The sequence below is a fragment of the Scyliorhinus torazame genome, chromosome 13 (genome assembly GCF_047496885.1).
Source record: "Scyliorhinus torazame isolate Kashiwa2021f chromosome 13, sScyTor2.1, whole genome shotgun sequence".
NCBI classification, from domain to species: Eukaryota; Metazoa; Chordata; class Chondrichthyes; order Carcharhiniformes; family Scyliorhinidae; genus Scyliorhinus; species Scyliorhinus torazame.
In genome coordinates, this window is record NC_092719.1 from 57,227,286 (window position 1) to 57,250,719 (window position 23,434).

The 23,434-nt window shown below is 46.2% G+C and overlaps 1 protein-coding gene across 11 annotated transcripts in view; it reads right to left on the reverse strand.

The window, feature by feature from the left end:
• The window catches only part of tcp11l2 (t-complex 11, testis-specific-like 2), a 79,157-nt gene that overhangs the window by 36,423 nt on the left and 19,300 nt on the right, over window positions 1-23,434 (reverse strand). For all 11 annotated transcript variants that reach the window (XM_072471576.1, XM_072471568.1, XM_072471573.1 and 8 more), the window contains 3 exons: window positions 12,978-13,098; window positions 964-1,184; window positions 606-742 (listed from right to left, as the gene is read on the reverse strand). In XM_072471576.1, the coding sequence (XP_072327677.1) occupies window positions 606-742; window positions 964-1,184; window positions 12,978-13,098 (479 nt within the window). The remainder of the gene's footprint in view (window positions 1-605; window positions 743-963; window positions 1,185-12,977; window positions 13,099-23,434) is intronic.

The window sequence follows — 23,434 nt, forward strand, 5'->3', positions numbered from 1 at the left end:
AATTACTGCATTGCCCAAGCTATACACAAATTTAAAAAATAGAATGCGAAAAAGTAATTCAACTAAAATTCACTTCCATTATAAACGGTTTAAAATTTACTCCATTATAGACTCCATAAAAGTTAATCTCAAGAAAAAACTTAAAACAAATTTTCTGAATATTTATACATCCCATATCTCCATTACTCAAATATGGTCCATCATCCTTTATTGGAAATGGCAATTCATTTAACACAAAAACTATTATATTTGGTGGGGTATTGTCCCTTAAGTTTTACACCTTTACCAATTAACACCTCAGATGTTTTTAAAATTCATTCTGCATTATCTGAAAATTTATTTACATTCTAAAGTCAGCTGCTATTCCATATCTGGAGCATGTCAAATGTCTTACTCTTGGGATAAATCTGGCCACATCCCAAATTTATTCATATAAACGTCTGCTCAATCTCCCAGACAGTGAAAAATTAATTCTGCATAATATTAGTAAGAGCCAATGAGAAAAGAGTAGGCAGTGTGCCTCCTGACTGATTTGTATCTTACAAAAAAAAAACTGTTGATCAAAAGTTTACTTGTTTAAGCACCATAAATTCAACCAAACTTACTGGGCTGTTTGTTGAGAAAATCTTGGAACTTGCTTCGTTCATAGTCAACAGAACACTGCTGGATGTGTGGTCGGATATTTTGAATGGTGAAGTTGATCATATCCATAGTCATCAAATCAAGGACATGAAATATCTCTCTAATGAAGAAGCACAAAGCGCACCGAAAATGTTTTATTATAAGAAATATGCCTGAAAAAAGTAACATTCTGATCACAAATGTATTAAGGATTGAAATTATATGCTAAAAATTCAATATATGCTAATTGTAAAGAGGAAGTTTTTCAATTTTTAAAAATAAACTTAAAAACTTCAAAAATAACTATCTCCTGTTTACCCTCCATGCAGGAAAGTTATTTACCTGAACAGTGGCACTATCTCTGTAACCGATTTTAATTTTTTGACATCATCATCCCGAACTGGGGCACAGAACTTTCCCATCAAAGAAATTATATAAGCAGCCAGTTTATGAATGTCAATAGCATTGTGTTCTGCCTGCTGTTGGATTAGATCCAAATCCAGGACCTCAGAGATCTGGTTCCGAAGTCTGTTTTGGCCAGGTATCAGAAATGAAAGTAGTATCTATATGATAACAAAAGTTTCACAAATTAAAAAGCTTGCATCTAGGTATCTGGGCATCTACAATATTAGCTTCACGAACATGAGACTACACTTGTTTTGGCTCATTTAGGTGTCTCCAATACTTATCCTGTCATTAAACGGAGATTTGGTACCTTTGTTCCACATTCCTATACTTGGTCTTATTTAGTGATGGTTTGCCATTGCCTTCCACTATGGTGTCAGTTTAGAATAGGAAAGTGGAATTGACAAATTGACGAACAATAAACAGGAAAGGAAAGCTAGAGAACATAAAAAGAAATTAAACATCCTAGGGTTACGTGAAGCGCAGAGGACAAAAGAAGGTAACTTCATCAGTGATGAAGGGAGAATAATATGCTCATGAGGAAATGAAAAGTAACGGTAATGCTAGACAAGGTGGTTGCCAAATGCATGAATGAAGTGAAATGGGAATCAGGCAGACTCATGCTAGTGAAACTAAAGGAGCAATCAGTGAACAATACCGTCATTTATGTATACATGCCTAAAAGTGAACATTTTTATAAATGTTTCATGGCATGAGGATGTCACTGATGAGCCTATCCCTAATTGACCTTGAACAGAGTGGCTTGGTAGGCTGTTTCAGAAGGCAGTTGAGGTCAACCACATTTCTGTAGGTCTAGAGTCACAGGCCACACAGAGGTAAGGTAAGGATGACAAATTTCCTTCCCTGAAGGACATTAGTGAACCAGATGAGTTTTTATGACAAGCAATGCTAGTTTCATGGTCACCATTACTGGGATTACCTTTAAATTCCAGATTTATTAATGAATTGAATTCAAATTCAACCCGCTCATGTGATGCGATTTGAACCTATGTCCTCAGAACATTTACTGACATCACCACCATGCTACCATCTTCCCCTCTGCAGACAAAGAGGTTGATGAAAAGTATGGTAGAACTGAAAAACAAAATCAAACAGGAGTGTGGAAAGAGCTATGTGATTGTTATGGGAGATTGGAACAGTATTGTTGGAGAAAGAAGAGATTGCGAAGAAGTAGGACCATATGGTCTTGGAAAAAGAAATGAGCAAAGCCAAAAACAGGTCCATTTTTGCAGAAGACATGATATAAAACATAGTTTACGCATCATAAATAGATGACAAAATACATGAAAAATGTTTGGCAATACAGGAAGATTTCAACTGGACCATATAAGGTGAGACAAAGAAACATGAATAGAGCAGTAGTTGACGCAGAATCAGATCATAATCCTGTGAGAACAGAAACAGTACACCGACTGAAGATATCCAAGGTGGAATACCCAGAAAATAGCAGAACCTATAGAAGCTGAAAGAAGTAGGTGAAGTTAACAAAGCACTAGCTGGAAAAGATAAGGATACCACAAGCATGAATGAGCAATGGAAATAATCCGTCAAAGGAAAGAGGAGCAAATAGCCGAGAAATTTTAAAGAGGAAAAAGGCTCAAGGAGCCATGGGTTACAACAGCAACGTTGCAAAGATGGAAGAAAGGAAAACATGGAAGAATATCAGTACTGAAAAAGGTGTGCTGAAAGACAAACACTAAACACAAGTTAAGTGAGGCAGAAAAGAATCTTAGAGCAGAGCAGAATCATAGAATCCCTACAGTGCAGGAGGCCATTTGGCCCATTGAGTCTGCATCAACCCTCTGAAAGAGCATGCCACCTAGGCCCATTTAACTGGCCTATCCCTGTAACTGCCCAATCTTTGGGCACCAAGAGGCAATTTAGCATGGTCAATCCACCTAACCTACACATCAAAGGAAACCAGAGCACCCAGAGGAACCCACGCAGATACAGGGAGAATGTGCAAAAAAGGCATGAGAACAATGGTTAAAAGAGCAGTGTGATGCCCACAACCCAAAGCTGTGCAGTTTAGATGGATTGGCCACGTTAAATTGCCCCTTAATTGGAAAAAATAATTGGGTACTCTAAAGTTATTTTTTAAAAAGAGCAGTGTAATATACTCGAATAATTGGATCAACTCAGAAGGGTAGACCTAATGGTATTCAGGATCAAGGACTGGAAAAAAAAACCAAGCAATACAGAGAAAGGAAGTGTTTTATTTACAAATCCTGATGAAATAAGAAAAAGGTAGAAGGAGCATATTGAAGAATTAAATGAAAAAAAGTGAAAAAACGAAAATGTTCGAGCTAGAAGAGTAATGTTGCCATCACAGAGAGAGAGAGAAATAGCATCAATGAATGAGATAAAACTGGGAAGGCGGCTGAAGTAGATGAAATATCTGCAGAGCTGATTACTAAGCTGTGTGATGATATTTACTTATCATAAGAATGACCAGAGGACTATTTGTAGACAATCATGATCACCATGAAAAGGAATTAATCCAAAGGCATAAAGATGTTCTGACTTTCATGCAATTAATCTGATTGTTCATACATCAAAGGTTGTGTTGAGAATTGTGGTGGGAGGGAAGGTGGCAGAACATCTGAGACAACAATTTGAATTCTAGGGAGGATGAGGGTAGAAAGAAGCAATTAACATTAGAAGATTTACTAATCATAGAGTCAGAGTTTTACAACACAGAAAGAGGCCCTTTGGCCCATCATGTTAGAACCAGTCGTCAAGCACCTATCTATTCTAATCCCATTGTCCATACTTGGTACGTAGTCTTGTATGCTATGGCATTTCACATACTCATTTAAATGCTTCTCAAATGTTGTGAAGGTTGCCATCCCTGCTGCACTTTCAGGCAGTGAGTTCCAGATTTCCATCAACCTCAAGTTTTTCCTCAAACCACCTATAAATCTCCTGCTGCTTAATGAGTGAACACAGTCTTGAATTTGGACAGGACTTATATTTTCATTTTATACGATTTTGAAAAAGCATTCGATCTGGTTCCCTGAATTAAGCTTCAACAGTGCTGAAACACATTGGGAATAGACAAGAGGAATAAATAATTCATAGGAAACCTGTACATGGGACAAACAGCAACAGTGAGAGGAGCTAACGGGGAGTCTGAATCATGTATAATGGGAAGAAGAGTTTGAAAGAGTGTTGTTTATCAACAGTTTCTTCAATATCTATGCAGGAGCAAAGAAACATTTGAAAACACAATCTGGCATTAAGGTTGGGAAGTGGAGCAAATCAATTTATTCTCGAAAGCACAGAAGAAAGATTACAATAACTAGCAGACATATTAATAACAGCAGGCATGAACTTTGGAATTAAACTGAAAATTGGCAAAACCAAAGTGATGCAGGTCTCAAGAAATATTGATATATGCATAGATAAAAAAGAATTAGGACAGGTGCAAGAATTCAAGTATTTAGGAAGCATAACATCTACAGGTGGAAGGTGCAAAGAAACAAGAACAAGGATAGCAACGTGAAAGACCATATTTGATAAGAAGAAACAACTGCTCAACCAGAAAGCTGATTAAACAATTCAAGAAACAATTTGCAAAGAGCTTGACCAGGAGTGTTATTTGTATGGCTGTGAAACTTGGACCTTACGGAAAGGAGACTAATTTGTTCAATAACTTTGAAATATGGGTTTGGAAGAGAATGGAAAGGCTCGATTGGACAGAAAAAGTAACAACTGATGAAGTGCTGTGGGGAGTAGAGGAAAAGGACGTACAAGAGGCATTGTGGAGGATAATTAAGAAAAAAGGAGGTGAAAGGAGATAAATATCCCTGTTGGATGGCTTGAAAACTGAAGGAAGTTATTGGCTGTTGTGTTATGCTGCTTCGTGTAGCATAAGCTGCTTCCTTGATGTATGCTTTGACAAAGGAAGCTCCAGACTATGAAATAAGTTCAACTTATTTATTGAACTATTAACAGTTCTTAAATGAGTTCGACTCTCTTCTAATCTATCTGTAGCTCAGTCTATCTTTACCAGCCTGCTCTAAGCCACGTGCTGTGTGTGATTCTGCTGATCAACCCTGATGTACTCTCTCGATGTCCGTCTGTGGAAAGAGGCAGAGCATGTGTGCTCTGTCCTTTTATATGGGTTGTGAAGTGCCCCCTTGTGGTAATGCCACCTCTGGGTGTCCTGGGTGGCTCAAGTAATCTGGGTAGTCTGTCATAGTCTTTCTGTTGTTCACATGAGCGTGGCAGACTTGCATCGTCTGTTGCTGGTTGCTCAGATAAGGTGGATAGACCTTCATGCTCTTGTTCATGCATGTGGAGTCTTGAGTTGCTCCCATTGTGGAGTCTGTCAACAAGCTCACTGTGGAGGCTTGTATCGCTCTCTCTGTGGCGTCTGGCATCGTTCCCTGTGTGGAGTCATGCAGTGGTCTCGCTGTGGAGTCGATCTGTGCGCTCTCAAAGGAGTCGGACAGTGGTCTCGCTGTGGAGTCTTTCATCGCTTTCTGTGTGGAGTCATGCAGTGGTCTCGCTGTGGAGTCTTTCATCGCTCTGTGTGTGGAGTCGGGGACTCTTTGTGGTGCGTGGACCACCCTCTGTGTGGAGTCGGGGACTCTTCGTGGTGCGTGGACCACTTTTCTTGTGGCATCAGGCCGCTCTCTGCAGGCTTTGTCTTCTTCGTGGGTATTTGACAGGTTTCTGTCATCCAATGTATCAACTATCTGCCATGGAATCATGGTATTGGATTCATCTACCATGAGTAGAATCGTGTTGAGCTTTGCAACCGTGTTGCTGATGCTGTGATCAGCATATCCGAATAACTCAGCCATGTCTGAGTAGTATTCTTCAATAAACCAATTACCTTCTTTTGTTTCGGTATTGTCATTGCGCTCGGTGTCCAAGGAAGAAATCATCGTCTGAGTAGTAGTCTTCAAGGACCAAATCATCTCTTTGGATGGTGCTAACTGCTTGTTGCAGGGTTCGGGGGAGGTTGATTTCAACTACTGGTAGAAGTTCAGGCATTGTTCTGTCTTTCGAGGTGAAAGAATGGTGTTTCGCGGCTTTAAAATTCTTCTTTTTAATTTTCGGACATTTCCCCTTTAAGTGGGTGTATTCCAGAGCCTCTGACATCATGATGTTCATGACGTAAAGCGTAGGAATGGACTGCGGATTCGCAAATCGCTTTTCCTTTACCGTGCGCTCTTTTCACAACTGCGCATGCGCGGCTTCTCGTGCATGCGCAAACACTGTTTTTCCGGTTCGCGTCGTCCAGGGAACTGCGCATGTGTGGCTGGGCCGGCTGGATACGCACAAGATGGCTGCCAATCAAAATTGCCGTTTCCTTCTGTTGCAACCCTACCTCTGCCTCGTGGTGAGAATTGGAGCCAGTTGTACCGATTTCAACCCCTTGTGTATATACAGGGAATGGCTGATCGGCAAAGGGGGGGTGCGAAGTGCCCCCCAACCAGGTTGATCACCTGAATGTTAGAGGGTTAAACAGGCCAGTGAAGAGGGCGCATGTGTTTGTGCATCTGCGGGTTCTGAAGGCGGACATAGTCTTGCAGGAGACGCACCTGAAAGTGGCAGACCAGGTTAGGTTAAGGAAGGGCTGGGTCAGTCCGGTCTTTCATTCGGGGCTTGATTCTAAGACGAGGGGGGTTGCGATCCTGATTAATAAAAAGGTATAATTTGAGGTGGAGGGCACAGTCATGGATAGGGGTGGTAGGTTCGTTATGGTGAGGGTTAAGCTCGAACAGGTGAGAGTAGTCCTGGTCAGTGTGTATGCCCCTAATTGGGACGATGTGGATTTTATTAGGAGGATGCCAGGGAGATCCCTGACTTGGACTCGCGTAAGTTGATCATGGGTGGGGACTTTAATACAGTCCTGGGCCCAAGCCTGGACTGGTCGTGCTCAAGAACGGGCAGGTTGCCAGCGATGGCAAAGGAACTGAGAGGGTTCATGGAGCAAACGGGGGGAGCAGATCCGTGGAGATTTAGCCGGCCGACGGCGAGGGAGTTCTCGTACTGCTCCCATGTCCACAAGGTGTACTCCCGAATTGACTACTTTGTTGTGAGTAGGGACCTGCTGGCCGGAATGGTGGGGGCAGAATATTCGGCAATTGCCATATCGGACCATGCTCCGCACTGGGTAGACCTGCAGTTTTGTAAGGACAGCTTTCAGCGCCCACCATGGAGGCTGGAAGTTGGACTACTCGCCGACGAGGCTGTGTGTGAGAGGCTGAGGAAATGCATGCAAAATTACCTGCAGGTGAACGATACTGGAGAAGTCTCGGCAGCGGTGCTCTGGGAGGCACTGAAGGCAGTGGTGAGAGGGGAGCTGATTCCAATCCGGGCGTACAAGGACAGGACAGATAGGGCAGAGACGGACCGACTTATTAAGGAAATCCTACGGACGGACAGGAGTTACGCGGAATCCCCGAGGCCAGAGTTACTCAGGAAACGACAGAGGCTGCAGGCCGAATTTGGGGTGCTGACTACAGGCAAGGCTGTAGAGCAGCTTAGAAAGGTAAAAGGCGCGATTTATGAGCATGGGGAGAAGGCCAGTAGAATGCTTGCGCAGCAACTAAGGAAGAGGGAAGGACTAGGGAAATAGGGAGGGTAGTAGATGGGGAAGGTAATCTAGTGGGTGATCCAGCAGGGCTGAACAAGGTCTTTAGGGACTTTTATAGGAAGCTGTACACTTCGGAACCACCCGGGGGACGGGGGGGGCAGCTGGTGGCCAACCTAAGAAGGTTGCTCAACGTGATTATGATGCCCCCAGAGAGTAGGGAGGTAGAGATAGTGGTAGCCATGGATGCTGAAAAGGCTTTTGACCGGGTCGAGTGTGATTATCTGTGGGAGGTACTCGGACGGTTCAGGTTCGGGGCGGGGTTCATCGGCTAGGTTAGGCTATTGTATTAGGCCGCGGAGATGAGTGTAAGGATGAACAGGACGATATCGGACTACTTTCAACTGCACCGTGGGACAAGACAGGGCTGCCCTCTCTCCCCACTGCGGCCATAGAGCCGCTGGCAATTGCACTGAGAGCTTCTAAGGGCTGGAAAGGGCTGCTCCGGGGGAGTGAAACATAGAGTCTCGCTATACGCAGATGATCTGCTGTTATACGTAGATGATCTGCTGTTATACGTATTGGACCCAATGGTGGGGATGGACGGTATTATGGCAACCCTGAGGGAATTTGGCCGGTTCTCCGGATACAAACTGAACATGGCTAAGAGCGAGTTGTTTGTAATTCAGGCGAGAGGGCAGGGGGGAGTAGGCTGAAGGGGTTGCCGTTCAGGCTAGTGGGGGAAGAGTTTCCGATATTTGGGGATTCAGGTGGCACGGGACTGGGGCAAACTGCATAAGCTCAACCTGTCCCGACTGGTGGAACAAGTGAGAGAGGAGGTCCGGAGGTGGGATGCGCTCCCGCTGTCATTGGCGGGGAGGGTGCAGACTGTTAAGATGACGATTCTCCCGTGGTTCTTGTTTGTTTTTCAGTGTCTCCCCATCTTTATCCCGCAGTCCTTCTTTAGGAGGCTGAATAAAATTATTCTGGGATTTGTATGGGCAGGGTAGTCCCCGCGGGTGAAGAGGGTGATGCTTGAAAGGTACAGAGGAGAAGGGGGGCTGGCGTTGCCGAATTTCAGCAATTATTACTGGGAGGCCAACACAGTGATGATAAGGAAATGGATGGTGGGTGCGGGGTCGGTTTGGGAGCGGATGGTGGCTGCTTCGTGCAGGGGCACTAGCTTAGCAGCCCTGGTCACGGCACCTCTGCCACTTCCGCCGGCACGATACTCCACCAGCCCGATAGTGGTGACGGCTCTTCGGATCTGGGGCCAGTGGAGGAGGCATGTAGGGGAGGTAAGAGCATCGGTGTGGGCCCCAATCTGTGGCAACCACCGATTTGCCCCGGGGAACATGGACAGGGGGTATCGACTGTGGAGGAGGGCGGGGATTGTGAGGATGGGGGATATGTTCCTGGAAGGGAGCTTTCCAAGCATGAGGACGCTGGAGGAGAAGTTTGGGCTGGCGAGAGGGAACGACTTTAGATACTTACAGGTGCGGGATTTTGTATGCAGACTGGTGCCGTCCTTCCCACGTCTCCCGCTGAAGGGGAGGCAGGACAGGGTAGTTTCTAGGGGAGAGGGTAGAGTTTCAGATGTCTACAAGGAACTAAAGGGAGCGGAGGATATGCAGACCGAAGACCTGAAGCTTAAGTGGGTGGAGGGGCTCGGGGGGCAAATACTGTTAGCATGCAGGGACTCAAAGCCCCCGAGGGCTGAGGTATGGATCATGCCACCTACAAGTAGTTAATAAGAAAGTCACGAAAGGACTACGTTTTGAGATCGTCAACGACAAAAGAACGTCGCTGTTAGGTGCTCAAGCCTGCAAGGATTTGGGGCTGATACAAAGGATTTTCATGAACACGGTTCACTCATCACGACTGGCCGATGCTATCCAACTGCTTCTCAGTGAGTATCCGGACGTCTTTTGTGGCATGGGTACGTTACCCTACAAGTATAAAATCATTCTCAAAGACGATGCAACACCGGTCATTCATACACCAAGGAGGGTACCAGCTCCGTTGCAGGACAAGCTACAGGCAGAACTCCAACGCCTCCAATCTCAAGGTATCATATCCCGACTGACTGGGTCAGCTCGTTGGTATGTGACAAGAAGTCGTCCGGTGAACTCAGAATCGGTTTAGATCCCAAAGATTTGAACAAAAACATTTGCAGGGAACAGTACCCTATTCCCAAGCGAGAGGAGATAACGAGCAAAATGGCGAAGGCTCGTATATTCACCAAATTTGATGCCTCGCAAGGCTACATCTGGCAGATGTAGCTTGATGATTCCAGCTGACTGCTGTGTACCTTCAACACACCGTTTGGACGATACTGCTATAATCGTATGCCTTTCGGGATTATCTCTGCATCCAAAATATTTCACAGAATTATGGAGCCGATGACGGAGGGCATTGAAGGCGTCTGTGTATATGTTGATGACATCATAATATGGTCAACGACAGAGGAAGACCACATTGCTCGGTTAAAACAAGTCTTCCAAAGAATCCACCAATTTGGGCTGAAGCTCAACCAAGCCAAGTGCACCTTCGCATGTTCATCTCTGACCTTCCTGGGTGACTCGATATCAGAGCACGGGGTGAAGCTGGACACTGAGAAGATCGCAGCAATTCAGAACATGCAGCGGCCACATGACAAGAAAGCGGTGCTCAGGTTTCTTGGATTCATCAACAGCACAGACGACGGTGTTACGACAAGTGATAAGGAAAGACACGGAGGTTGACTGGACTCCATGCCGCCAAGACGAGTGGGTGGATCTGAAGCACCAATTGATGGCAGCTCCAACGCTGGCATTCTTTGACCCGGCAAAACCCACAAAGATCTCCACCGACGCCAGTCAACATGGAATTGGTGCGGTGCTACTTCAACAGAATGACCAGTCGGACTGGGTCCTAGTGGCTTACGTTTCTCAAGCAATGACCGCCACGGAGTGCAGGTATGCACAGATAGAGAAGGAGTGCCTGGGATTGATCATGGGTATAACAAAATTCCACCACTGTGTATGGTCTTCCCACATTTCTAGTGGAGACTGACCATAGGTCACTGGTCAACATTATCATCAAAGATCTCAATGACATGACGCCGCGCTTACAACGCATGATGATGAACTTGAGGAGGTACGACTTCACGTTGGTCTACACTCCTGGGAAGGACCTAATAATAGCTGACACCTTAACCTGAGCAATTGATGCTAACAGTCCACCTCCGGCTTCCATTAATGATGTAGAAGCTCATGCACAGTTGTGCTGGGAGACACTCCCGGCAACGGACGAGAGGCTGCAGCAAATTCGTCAGGCGACACGAGAAGATGTGACCCTGCTCCAGGTCATGCACAATCTTCAGCATGGCTGGCCAAGAGGGCGGTGCCCACAGTTCCAAAACGTTAAAACTGAACTGTTCGTGGTGGATGGCATCATACTGCGAAATGACAGACTCGTTATTCTCCGGGCAGACATGCTCCGCAGGATTCATGAAGTGTCGAGAAGTGCAAAAGAAGAGCAAGGCAATCTGTGTACTGGCCTGGGATAAATGAGGACATAACAAATATGGTGCTCACATGTGACACGTGCCAAAAACATCGACTGGCACAATGCAAGGAGCCACTCCAGCAGCATGAAATGGCTACGTCACCGTGGGACAAAGCTAACATCGACTTGTTTCATTCCATGGTCGATACTATGTTCTTCTCATAGATTATTACTCCAACTTTCCGGAGGTAATGAAACTCCCGGATCTCACATCGGCGTCAGTTATCAAAGCCTGCAAGGAAACCTTCTCGAGGTACGGCATCCCACAGACGGTCATGTCCGACAATGTCCTTGCTTTGCAAGCTGGGAGTGGTTGGAATTCTCAAGAAAATACAACTTCAAGCACATGACGTCGAGTCCACACTTTCTTCAATCGAATGGCAGGGTGGAGAAAGGTGTCCACATTATTAAGCAACTGATCAGCAAGGCCACGGACTCGAATTCCGACATACACTTGGCTCTATTGTCATATCGTTCATCGCCTATGAGCTCTGGGCTGTCACTGGCTCAAATGCTCTTCAATCGAGATGTGAGGACAACGCTACCGGCGTTACACTTCACCAATCCAGATCACTCGCCAGTCCTGGACAAGATGCGTCACCAAAGCAGCACTATGACCGGCATGCGATCAACGACATGGTTAGATTGCGATACCCTGATGGAGGCTGGTCTAACATGGCAATGGTGCTCCACCAAGTATCGCCACGATTGTACGTTGTGAAGTCAAATGATGGAATACTGTTTCGGCGCAATCGGCAAGACCTGCTGAAGGTTCCACCTCATCAACCTATATTTCCGACGTTGGATCTGCAGGACTCTATCATGCGACATCCCGGGACACCAGCAGTTGGGTGCCAAAATGGACAGAAAAACCTCTGGGTCTCCATGCCCATTCAGGAAGTCTACCCGAATCAGACGTGCGCCTAACTGTCTGAACTTGTGAACATGAACTGATACAATCATTGCTCTCTGTTCTGTATTTGTGCATGAAACTAACTGTGTTTGATTTTTTTTTTTAGTTACAGCTCTGCAACTATGAAAAAAAAAAGAAAAAGAAAAAAGTGAAAGATGGGAATGTAGTGATCTTTACATGGATATGTACAGAAGGGGCTGATGGGTAATGGAAAGACCACTAGGGGGCAGCACTGGCGTGTATAAAAGTGGAAGCAAGCAGCCCTCTGGCCTCTTGGGTGGATTAGACTGTGAGGAGAACAGAGGCAGAGAAGGCTGCTAGTGTGGTCAGGCCTAGTTGTAGGGTATAGTAAAGTTGTAATCTTTCTACTAGTACAGTTCTTAAAAGTAAGAACTCACGCAGTTATTTAAGTTGTGTTGCTCAATAATCCTGTAAAACTTCTGGACGACTTTGAGCCTTCTTCCAAAGCCTCTACTGTAACTGAATTGAGTAGCACAGATTACCTGCCTTACAGGTAACAAAACACCATGCATCTTCAGAAATAATTGCACTTATTAATTAAAATGATCATCATCCTAGGATTTCCTGTCCAACTAGTTGAAATGGCAAAAAAAACAACTGTATTAGAGTAGCTGTTCTGTAAGCACTGGTTAAACTTTTTAATGGTCTACTTGTGCATAAAGACAACACATTTCCATTTCAGTCTGATAGAACTGTTATAAGGGGAAGAAGGAAAGAGAACATGTAATCACATTACAGAGAAAATAATTATTCACACTTTATTATTTATTTTCTTCATCTTTATTACAAACAATGTCCTAGACCAAGATCTGGAGGGAAAACAAGACAAAAACAATGTGATGTATATAACCCAGCTTTAGAAATTACTTGTAATATTAAAGCATTCATTTTTTTTACCTCTTTGATTTCTCCCAAAAGCACAATGGCGTGATGATATTCAGGAGGATCCTGGTTCATCTGAGCCTCCAGGCAGTCCCAAAATGCTTTGTGAACTATTTCTTTCACTTTCCTCTGTAAACTGTTTTTAAAAAACAATCAGTGGTCTCCAATGGATTAGTTAACATTTAATTTTACACTTTAATTATTCAATGATACACTAAATGCATTTTGGGGCTAGAAAGCTTCGACACACATCCTGCAGGTTGTGGAGGCCAGACCCACACAGACACAGGGAGAATGTGCAAACTCCACTAACAATGACCCGGGGCCAGGGTCAAACCCGGGTCCTCAGTGCCGTGAGGCAGCAGTGTAACCACTGTGCCACCGTGCTGCCCTGGGGCAGACAAATTCAAAGAGTCACAGCCCTTTGAGGTGAAGAAATATTTCCTCATCTCAGTCATAAATGCTCAGTCCCTTGTCATGAAACAATGCCCCCTTGTTCTAAATCCCCATTCAAGGGGAACACAATGCATCAGTACCAACCTCATCAAACCCCTCCAGAATTTTGTATGTTTCAATTCTTCTAAACCAGAGAACGTCGACCCAATTTACACAGCCTCTGATTATAGAGCAACCCTCTCATCCAACGGAACAATCTAGTGAACCTTCACGGTACTGCCTTCATTGGAAGTATATTCCTTCAATATGGAGGGCAGAATCTCACAAAGTATTCCAAGTGTGGTCTCACCAAAGCCTTACATAATTGTTGAGACCTCTTTATTCTTGTACTGCAATCCCCTTGCAATGAAGGCAGCATGTCATTTGCTTTCTTCATGTTTTACCTACATACTAACTAGTGTTCCTTGTACGAGTACAGCCAAATCCCTCTGAACATCAACATTTACAAGTTAAGACTTTTTTTTTTTTTAAATCCTGCTTTTGAATAACCTCACACTTTCCCACATTATACTCCATCTGCTGTCTTGTTGCCCACTGATTTTTATTTTTTTAAATTTAGAGTACCCAATTAATTTTTCCAATTCAGGGTCAATTTAGCGTAGCTAATCCACCTACCCTGCTTTTTTTTTATTTTTTTTAAATAAAATTTAGAGTACCCAATTCATTTTTCCAATTCAGGGTCAATTTAGCGTAGCTAATCCACCTACCCTGCTTTTTTTTATTTTTTAAAAATAAAATTTAGAGTACCCAATTCATTTTTCCAATTCAGGGTCAATTTAGCGTGGTCAATCCACCTACCCTGCATTTTTAAATTTTTTTAATTTTTATTTTTTTTAAATAAAATTTAGAGTACCCAATTCAATTTTTTCCAATGAAGGGGCAATTTAGTGTGGCCAATCTACCTACCCTGCACATCTTTGGGTTGTGGGTGTGAAACCCACGCAAACACGGGGAGAATGTGCAAACTCCACACGGACAGTGACCCAGAGCCGGGATCGAACCTGGGACCTCGACGCCGTGAGGCAGCAGTGCTACTCACTGTGCCACCGTGCTGCCCTGTTGCCCACTGATTTAACCTGTCCATCACAACTGACATTTCCACCAAGCTGCGTATTGTAACAAACATTACTCTCTTTGTCCAAGTCACTTATATAGATTGTAAATAGCTGAGACCCCAGCACTGATCCCTGTTGCACAGCCTGACAACTTGAAAATGCCCCATTTATCCTTACTCTCAGCTTCCTGCCCATTTACCAATCTTGCCAATGTAATCATCCATGAGCCTTTATCTTTTGTATTAACCTTTAGCATGGTACCTTATCAAATGCTTTTTGGAAATCCAAGTACATACAATATCAATTTGTTTCTCTATATCTACTCTACTCAATAAGAAGTCTTACAACACCAGGTTAAAGTCCAACATGTTTGCCGGGGGTGGGGGCAGGGGTAGGAGTGGGGGCAGGGGTAGGAGTGGGGGGGCTGCCATTCTGTAGGGCAGGGACTCACTTTAGGTACCTGGGGGTGCAGGTTGCCCGGGAGTGGGGGGGGGGGGGGGGGGGGGGGGGGGGGGGGGGGGAGATTCTGGTAAGGCGGGCACGGTTTCAGTTTATTTTTCAATGCCTGCCGATTTTCCTGCCAAAGGCTTTTTTCAGAGAGATTGAGGGAAGGATTATTTTGTTCCTATGGGGAGGGAAGATGACCAGAGTTAGAAAGGTGCTGCTACAGAGGGGAAGGCAGGCAGGGGGTTTGGGTCTTCCGAACCTGATGTATTACTACTGGACGGCGAATGTGGAGAAGGTGCGGAGCTGGGTCAGAGGGGTTGATTCCCAGTGGGTCAGAATGGAGGAGAGTTTGTGCAGGGGTTCGGGATTGAAAACACTAGCAACAGCGCCGCTCCCGATAGCCCCGGGGAAATACTCAGGGAGTCCGGTAATAATAGCTTCATTTGAGAATTTGGAGGCAGTTTCGCCAACACTTCGGGTTGGGGGCAGGGTCAAGGGAAATGCCAATTCGGGGGAACCACAGATTGAGCCAGGGAGGTGGGATAGAAATGTTCAGAAATGGGAGGAGAAGGGGATTAAGGCACTAAAAGATTTGTTTCTTGGGGGTCGGTTTGCGGGATTGAAGGAGCTGGAAGCGAAGTATGGGCTGGAGCAGGTTTGAGATTTTGCCAGAAAGGAGATACAGAGCTTCCCAGTGAAGCCGGCCTTCACACTGCTGCAGGAGGTGCTGAAGACAGGGGGACTGGAGAAGGGGATAGTGTCAGCGGTTTACAGAGCTATTTTGGAAGAGGAGAAGGCACCACTGGAAGGGATCAAAGCAAAGTGGGAGGAAGAGTTGGGGGAGAATATGGAGGAGGGGTTCTGGTGTGAGGTGATCCGGAGAGTGAATGCCTCCACCTCGTGCGCGAGGTTGGGGCTGATACAGCTGAAGGTGGTATACAGAGCACACCTCACGAGGGCGAGGATGAGCCAATTCTTTGAAGGAGTAGAAGATGTGTGTGAATGTTGCCGGGGGAGGGGGGGTGCGCTAATCATGTTCATATGTTTTGGTCCTGTCGAAAGCTAGAGGGTTTCTGGAAGGAAGTTTTTAGGGTAATTTCTAAAGTGGTGCACGTGAAACTGGACCCGGGCCCTCGGGAGGCCATATTTGGGGTGTCGGACCAGCCAGGGTTGGAAACGGGTGCGGAGGCAGATGTAGCCTTCGCCTCATTGATCGCCTGAAGGCGGATCCTGATGGGATGGAGAGCAACCTCTCCACCCTGTGCCCTGGTGTGGCGGGGGAACGTTTGGAATTCTTGACTCTTGAGAAGGTTAAGTTTGAACTGAGGGGAAGGATGGAGGGGTTCTACAATTCATGGGCATTATTCATTCTGCACTTTCAAGAATTGGATAACATTGAACATTAGTTGGGGCGTGTGGGTGGGAGGGTTGGGGGGAGGGGGGGCTGTGTGTGTTAATGGCGACTATGGGTGATCCCTAATTCCTTTTTGTCATTTGTTTGTGTGAACATGTGGGCTAATGTTTGGGGTTTGGTGGGAGGATGGGATCGTTGTTATTGATATGGGGATTTACATATTTGTTACTGATTACTGTTTATTGTTGATGGGTGTACATTTGGGAGAATGTGAAAAAGGAGCAGAATTTTAAAAAAATTATTTTTTTTTATAAAAAGTCCAACCGGTTTGTTTCAAATCACTAGCTTTCGGAGCACTGCTCCTTCCTCAGGTGATTCACCCGAGGAAGGAGCAGTGCTCCAAAAGCTCGTGATTTGAAACAAACTGTTGGACGTTAGCCTGGTGTTGTAAGACTTCTTACTGTGCTCACCCCAGTCCAACGCTGGCATCTCCACATCATACTCTACTCAAGAACGCTAATACAATAGATAATCATCATGACCTTTTAAAATGACTGAAGCCATGTCAGGCCTTGACCTTCAAACAATAGGAGCTAACCCAGCAGTATTGAAGATATTTGCCCCTCTTTATCTCTGAAGAGACATTAATTCTAGGGCGGCACAATGGCATAGTGGTTAGCATTGCTGCCTCACAATGCCAGAGACCCCGGTTCAAGTTCGGACCCGAATGACTGTCTGTGTGGAGTTTACATTTTCTCCCCACGTCTGCATGGGTTTCCTTCGGGTGCTCCAGTTTCCTCCCACAGTCCAAAGATGTGCAGGTTAAATGGATTGGCCATGCTGAATTGTCCCTTCGTGTCCGGGGTGATGGGGATAGGGTAGGGGCCTGACCCTAGGTAGGGTGCCCTTTCAGAGGGTCAGTGCACCCTCGATGGGCCAAATCGCCTCATTCTGCACTGTAGGAGTTCTATTCTATGATGCAGGTGGACTGCAGAGACCAAACTCAAACAGAATTATACAAAGGCCACTGCTGTGTCGTAAATGGAGTCACCTGCTTGGACAAAGGACTTTGCAGCCTTAGGATCAAATTCTTAATGGTTGGGGTATTGAGAATCTCAGGAACTCAGACAAACAAATATACACCTTTTGACAAAGCCAAAGTGGAGAGGTGGAGGTCATGTGATATGACCTCTCCTAGCTGGGAGAACCAGTTTTGCTATAATGCAAAGCAGTCTGCTACTTTACATCTTCCACGGAGCAGCACAGGAAAGAGTCTGAATGCCTGACCTCCATCTACACTGTTCCTACTGGAACTTCTGGACTTCTATACCATTACCAAAAAGATGACTTCATCTCTGCATGCCCATCTCATTGTGGAAGTAATCTCTATAGAAAAATCAATTATCCAGCATCTGTGTTCAGCCTGCTGACCTCTATGGAGGGATACATCACTGGACTTTGATTCTAGCCTCTGGACTCATGTGAAACAATAGTTCTTTACTCTGTAGCTTGGACTGTAAATCTTCCTTTCTCTATCCCCTAATTTACTGCACGAGTGAAAAGGAGATAATGTTGCTACCCTCCTCCCGTGTTTGAGTGTATGCAAATAAACTAACCCATGTCTCATGTTTGCTGTGGAGTTATTAATAGAAACTGGATCATACCAAAACTGAGGGGTAGGGAATTACCACTTCTAATGAGAGAAATCAGAATAAAAACACCTTTCCATTTATGGACTGCTGTGGAGGGGAGAAATCAGGGCTGCTTAAATTAAAACCCTTCCTGTCCAGAACACAGAATTTCCCCTTTGTAAAAATCACATGGACTTGATTTAATCATACCATGCGTTTCTAAGTGAGTTGTTAGGTCTTCCTTAATAATAGATTCCAGCTCTTTCCTGACGATTAATATCAGGGTAACAGGCCTGTAGTTCCCGGTTTTCTCTCTCCTTCCTTTCTTGAATAGTGCTATTACATTTGGTAACTTCCAATCTGCTGGAACCATTCCAGAATATAGGGAATTTTGAAACATCATAGCCAGCATATCCACTTTCTCTGCAGCTATCTCTTTTAGATCCCTAGAACATGGGCCATTAGGTCCTGGAGAGTTGTGGGATTTTAGTCCCTCAAGTTTCTCTCGTACTTCTCTGCTGATATTAATTTTGCTTTCATTTCCAATACCCCCAAGTTACCCTCTATTTCTGGTATGTTGTGTCTTCTACTGTAAAAGCAGTCACTGAATATTTATACAATGTCTCTGCCATGATAATTTCTCCTGTTTCTGCTTCTAAGGTACCTACGTGTAAAAGATGTTCTAACCTGTTTTTATATGCCTTGTTAGTTTACTCTTTTTCTTTTTAATCAACATTTCGGTGACCCTTTGATAGTTTCTAAAATAATCAAATTATCAGATTTACTATTACTCTTTGCAATATTATAAACCTCTTCTTTTAATTTAATACTATCCTTAAACCTCCTTCGTAAACCACAGGGGCTGGATTCTCCAATAATGGGGCTATGTCCTCACACCAGCTTAAAAACGCTGGCGTTTCACTCTGGACTTTCCTCAAGAAAGTCCGGAGTGATTCTCCCATCTGCAGGGGGCTGACAGGGGGCTACCGAATCCTCAAATATCTCCACCAATAACTATACCAACAGACTTTCTATAAAATTCCACCGGGAATCCATCCGGCTCCGGCGCCTTACCAGTCTGTTTTCGCCCAATAGCTGTCCGGACCTCTTCCACCCCCAACGGCTCCTCCAACACTTCCCGGCCCTCCTCCTCCACCTTTGGACACTCCAATCGCTCCAGAAACTCCACCACATCCGACTCCTCCCCCGGTGGCTGCGATAAAGATTCTTATAGAATGCCTCAAACGCCCATTAACTTTTATCCGGCACAGACACTAGTCCACCTCCCGAATACAAAACCTGAACAATCTCCCAGGAGGCCGCCTGCTGTCTCAACTCAGCCAAAAGATGACTGGCCTTCTCCACATAGTCATACATCGCCACCCTCGAGTGCCGCAACTGGTGCACTGCCTTCTTCCTACCAGCCAGGAGCTCTGGAGTCAGGTCATTCACATACCTACCATCCAAGATCTCATCTACCAGCCTTTGGTGTTCCTTCCTTGCCTTCCTATATATCTGTGCTTTATGCGAGATTATCCACCCTCTCACCACCTCCTCCAGGGTCTCTCAGAGTACAGAGGTGAAACTTCCCCATTTTTATTAAACCTTTACATCCTCATCAATCAGCCCAACTATCTTCACACAAAATCCCATATCCGCCAACAGGCCCACATCCAAACTCCTTGTCAGCCTCTGAATCAGCCCAGTCTCCAAATCCACACCTACCAGGTGCAGCGCGTGATCAGAAATAACTATTGCGGACTATTCCACTTTCCTCACCCTTGGCAACAAAGACCTCCGCATCACGAAGAAGTCGATACACGAATACATGTTATGCACTGGAGAAGAGGAGAATTCCCTCCCCCCAGGTGCAAAAACCGCCATGGATCCGCTTGACCCATCTCCTTCATAAATGCCGTCAGTACCTTCGCTACCCCCAAAGGAGCCAACAACTTCAGCTTAGACCGATACTACTTAGGATTCAAAACATAATTTAGATATCCCCCCCCCCACCAAGATCAACTGGTGCCTGTTCCCCTCCAAGATCAACTGGTGCCTGTTCATGTCTGGTATGGCAGCCAACATCCTGTTCACAAACTATACATCGTCCCAATTTGGAGTGTCCACACTCGCCAAAGCCACCGATTTACCTACCAACCTCTCCTAACTATGACATACCTACCACTCTAGTCTGCCACCACCTTCCCCGTCTGAAACTCAACTCTTTTATTAATTAATATCCCCCCCCCTCCCCCCACCCCAGCCCCTTCTGTCAGAGCTCGAGTGGAACATCTGACTCACCCAAACCTTACGGAGCCTAATCTGGCCCGTCACCCAAATGGGTCTCCTGCAAGAGCACCATATCAACACTCAAACTCTTCAAATGTGAGAAAACTGTTGTAATCTTCACTGGACCCCCCCCCAGACTCCACGTAACCAATAAAATCGGGGGTCTCACCACCCTCCTTCAAGCCAGCCATTTCTACTGCGAGGGATTATCCCCTACATCTTCCATGTTCCTGAAACAAGAGTCCACCCAAGATGGTATCCAGCCCCACCCAATGGATGGGACAAAGAATAACCTCCAGTCACCGTCAGAATTCCACCCCCCCCCCGCCCGCCCCCCGCGCCCCCCGCCCCCCCCCCCCGCCCCCCGCCCCCCCCCCGCCCCCGCCCCCCCCCCCTCCCGCGCCCCCCCCCCCTCCCCCCCCGCCCGCGCCCCCCCCCCCCTCCCCCCCGCCCGCGCCCCCCCCCCCCTCCCGCGCCCCCCCCCCCCTCCCCCCGCCCCCCCCCCGCCCGCGCCCCCCCCCCCCTCCCGCGCCCCCCCCCCTCCCGCGCCCCCCCCCCTCCCCCCGCCCCCCCCCGCCCGCGCCCCCCCCCCTCCCGCGCCCCCCCCCCCTCCCGCGCCCCCCCCCCCCTCCCTCCCCCCCCCCCCCCCTCCCTCCCCCCCCCCCCCCCCTCCCTCCCCTCCCTCCTGTCGTTCCAGAAATTCCCCAGCAACTTCTCTCTCCCCATCCACCATTCACAGCATCTTGGCACATCAAAACCTGCCTAAATAGGTCCAGCAAGCCACAGTCCCTCCGCCACCTCGTTCCCGTTCACTAGCCAACCTCAACCTGCTTGCGGGGTAGCCCCCCCTACCCACAAGTAAACAACAAAAATGATTTTTTTTAAAAACCCAAACCCCCTCCCCCCCCATACCCTATACTCCCTCAAAGCCATAAATATCAAAAACAAGAAAACACACAAATTTTGATTAACATCAACTCTGTACAAAAAAAAACAAGGGAAGGGGAAATGACAAATAAGAAAAAAAATGCACGTTTCAACAACATTCCCATACAAACCTGTCCCAAATACCAGCGAAGTTCCATTCAAATTTGCTCAGTTCAATCCAAGTCCTTGAGCTTTAATGAAAGCCTCTGTTTCCACCGCATTTCAAAGAAATGGTCTTGGGAATTATGCATAACTCTCAGCCTCACTGGGTTCACCATACCAAGGGACGCAGCACGGTTGCACAGTGGTTAGCACTGTTGCTTCACAGCGCCAGGGACCTAGTTTGATTCCCGGTTTGGGTCACTGTCTGTGCGGAGTCTGCACGTTCTCCCAGTGTCTGCGTGGCTTTCCTCCAGAAGCTCCGGTCTCCTTCCACAAATCCCAAAAGAGGTGCTGTTAGGCGAATTGGGCATTCGGAATTTCCCTCAGTGTACCCGAACAGTTGCCGGAGTGTGGGATTTCCACAGTAACGTCATTGCAGTGTTAATGTAAGCCCACTTGTGACAGTAATAAATATTATTAATTGGGCGGCACGGTGTCACAGTGGTTAGCACTGCTGCTTCCTAGCACCAGGGACTGGGGTTAAATTCCGGCCTCGTGAGACTGTCTGTGTGGAGTCTGCATGTTCCCCAGTGTCTGAATGGGGTTCCTCCGGGTGCTCTAGTTTCCTCCCACATTCTAAAGGTTAAGTGGATCGTCCAAACTAAATTGCCCTTAGCGTCCATAGCTTAGGTGGGGTTATGGAGTTAGGCCTAGGTAGGGTGCTCTTTCGGAGGGTTGGTGCAGACTCGATGGGCTGAATGGCCTCCTTCTGCACTGTAGAAGTTCTATGATTCTAAAACGCATGCCACTCTTATAAAGGGCTGACTTTGCCCTTTAAAGGCCGCACGCCTCCTTGCCAATTCTGTAGCGATATCCGAATATATACGAATACCGCACCTTCCGATTCTCTTTGGCACTTCAGGACCCTCTCCTTCATCCAACAGCTGTGAAAACATACTGGTACCGCTCATGGAGGCTTATTCGCCCATGGTTTTGCCAGGAGTGATGGCAGGGACCTGGTGCTCCTCTCCTACCAACTTCATAAACATTGTCGCAAGACACTCATATCAGCCTCGGGCCCTACACCCCCTCAGGCAACCCCACATTCCTGAGGTTCTGCCACCTCGACCTACTCTCCAGGTCCTCAACCCTCCAACCCTTGTTCCTTTTCTCCACCGCTTGAGCATCCAACTGGCCACTGTGTCACAACACTCTCTCCTCCACCCCCTTATGTATCTCACCATACTCTCGCACTGACTCAGAGGTATTTTCCAATGTTTCCTTAAATCGGGACTGTTGCATCCACCACTGACTTTGAGGATCCCCAACATCTCCCTCCTTTGCCTTTCAAAAGGTTTGTTGAATTGTCTTTTAAATTCAGCTGCCATTACCTCCGTCAGCTTATCCACTGTAATAGGCACTGCCCACCAGAAAAGCATGCCTCTGCCATCTTCAGTCCGCACTTTGTTCAGCTCCTCAGGAGGACTACCAGTCACACCTGTTATGATATTCAGGTAAACATCATAGCACATACATACTGATGGACAGATCAACGGACCAATCAACACACACACAACGCCACAGCCAATCACAGGCAAGAGCATACACAGTACAAAACAGGGAACACGACACTTCCTGAGCATTCCAGCAGGAGACAGCTCAGGGCACAGAGCTCATAGCAAGCCACTCAGACAGCCACCATGTGCTGAGTGCCACTACAAGATAGTATTAGGAATAGGTCCACAGATTCTAGGGTTATGATCGAACCTCAGTAACCAGTTTACCACTGTAAATAAATGTGAGCAATAAAACTGAGTTGTACCATTCGCAACCGTGTTGGTTCAGCTGTGTAGCAGAGTACCCAACACATCAACACCTTTCTTCCCAATATTCCTTCTTGCATTTTTTGAAACCCTCTTACAAAAGGCTCAAGTCTGTCCACCAATTACCTCCACGGATCAGTGAGAAGGGGCAAAAATCAAAGATTCTAGCGGAGGCTGCCTCATGTGCGACATCCTTCGACATGTCACCATTACAGTCACTCAGTTTCTTCTTTAATGGAATATATGTTTGTTGAACATTCTGAATGGTTTCTTTAAATGATTTCCACTGTACCTTTTAGTGTATTTGCCCATTCAACCTTAGGCAAGTCTCCCTCATACCCATGTATTTGACTTTAAGATTCTTGTTTGTGATTGGAGTATGCTGCTG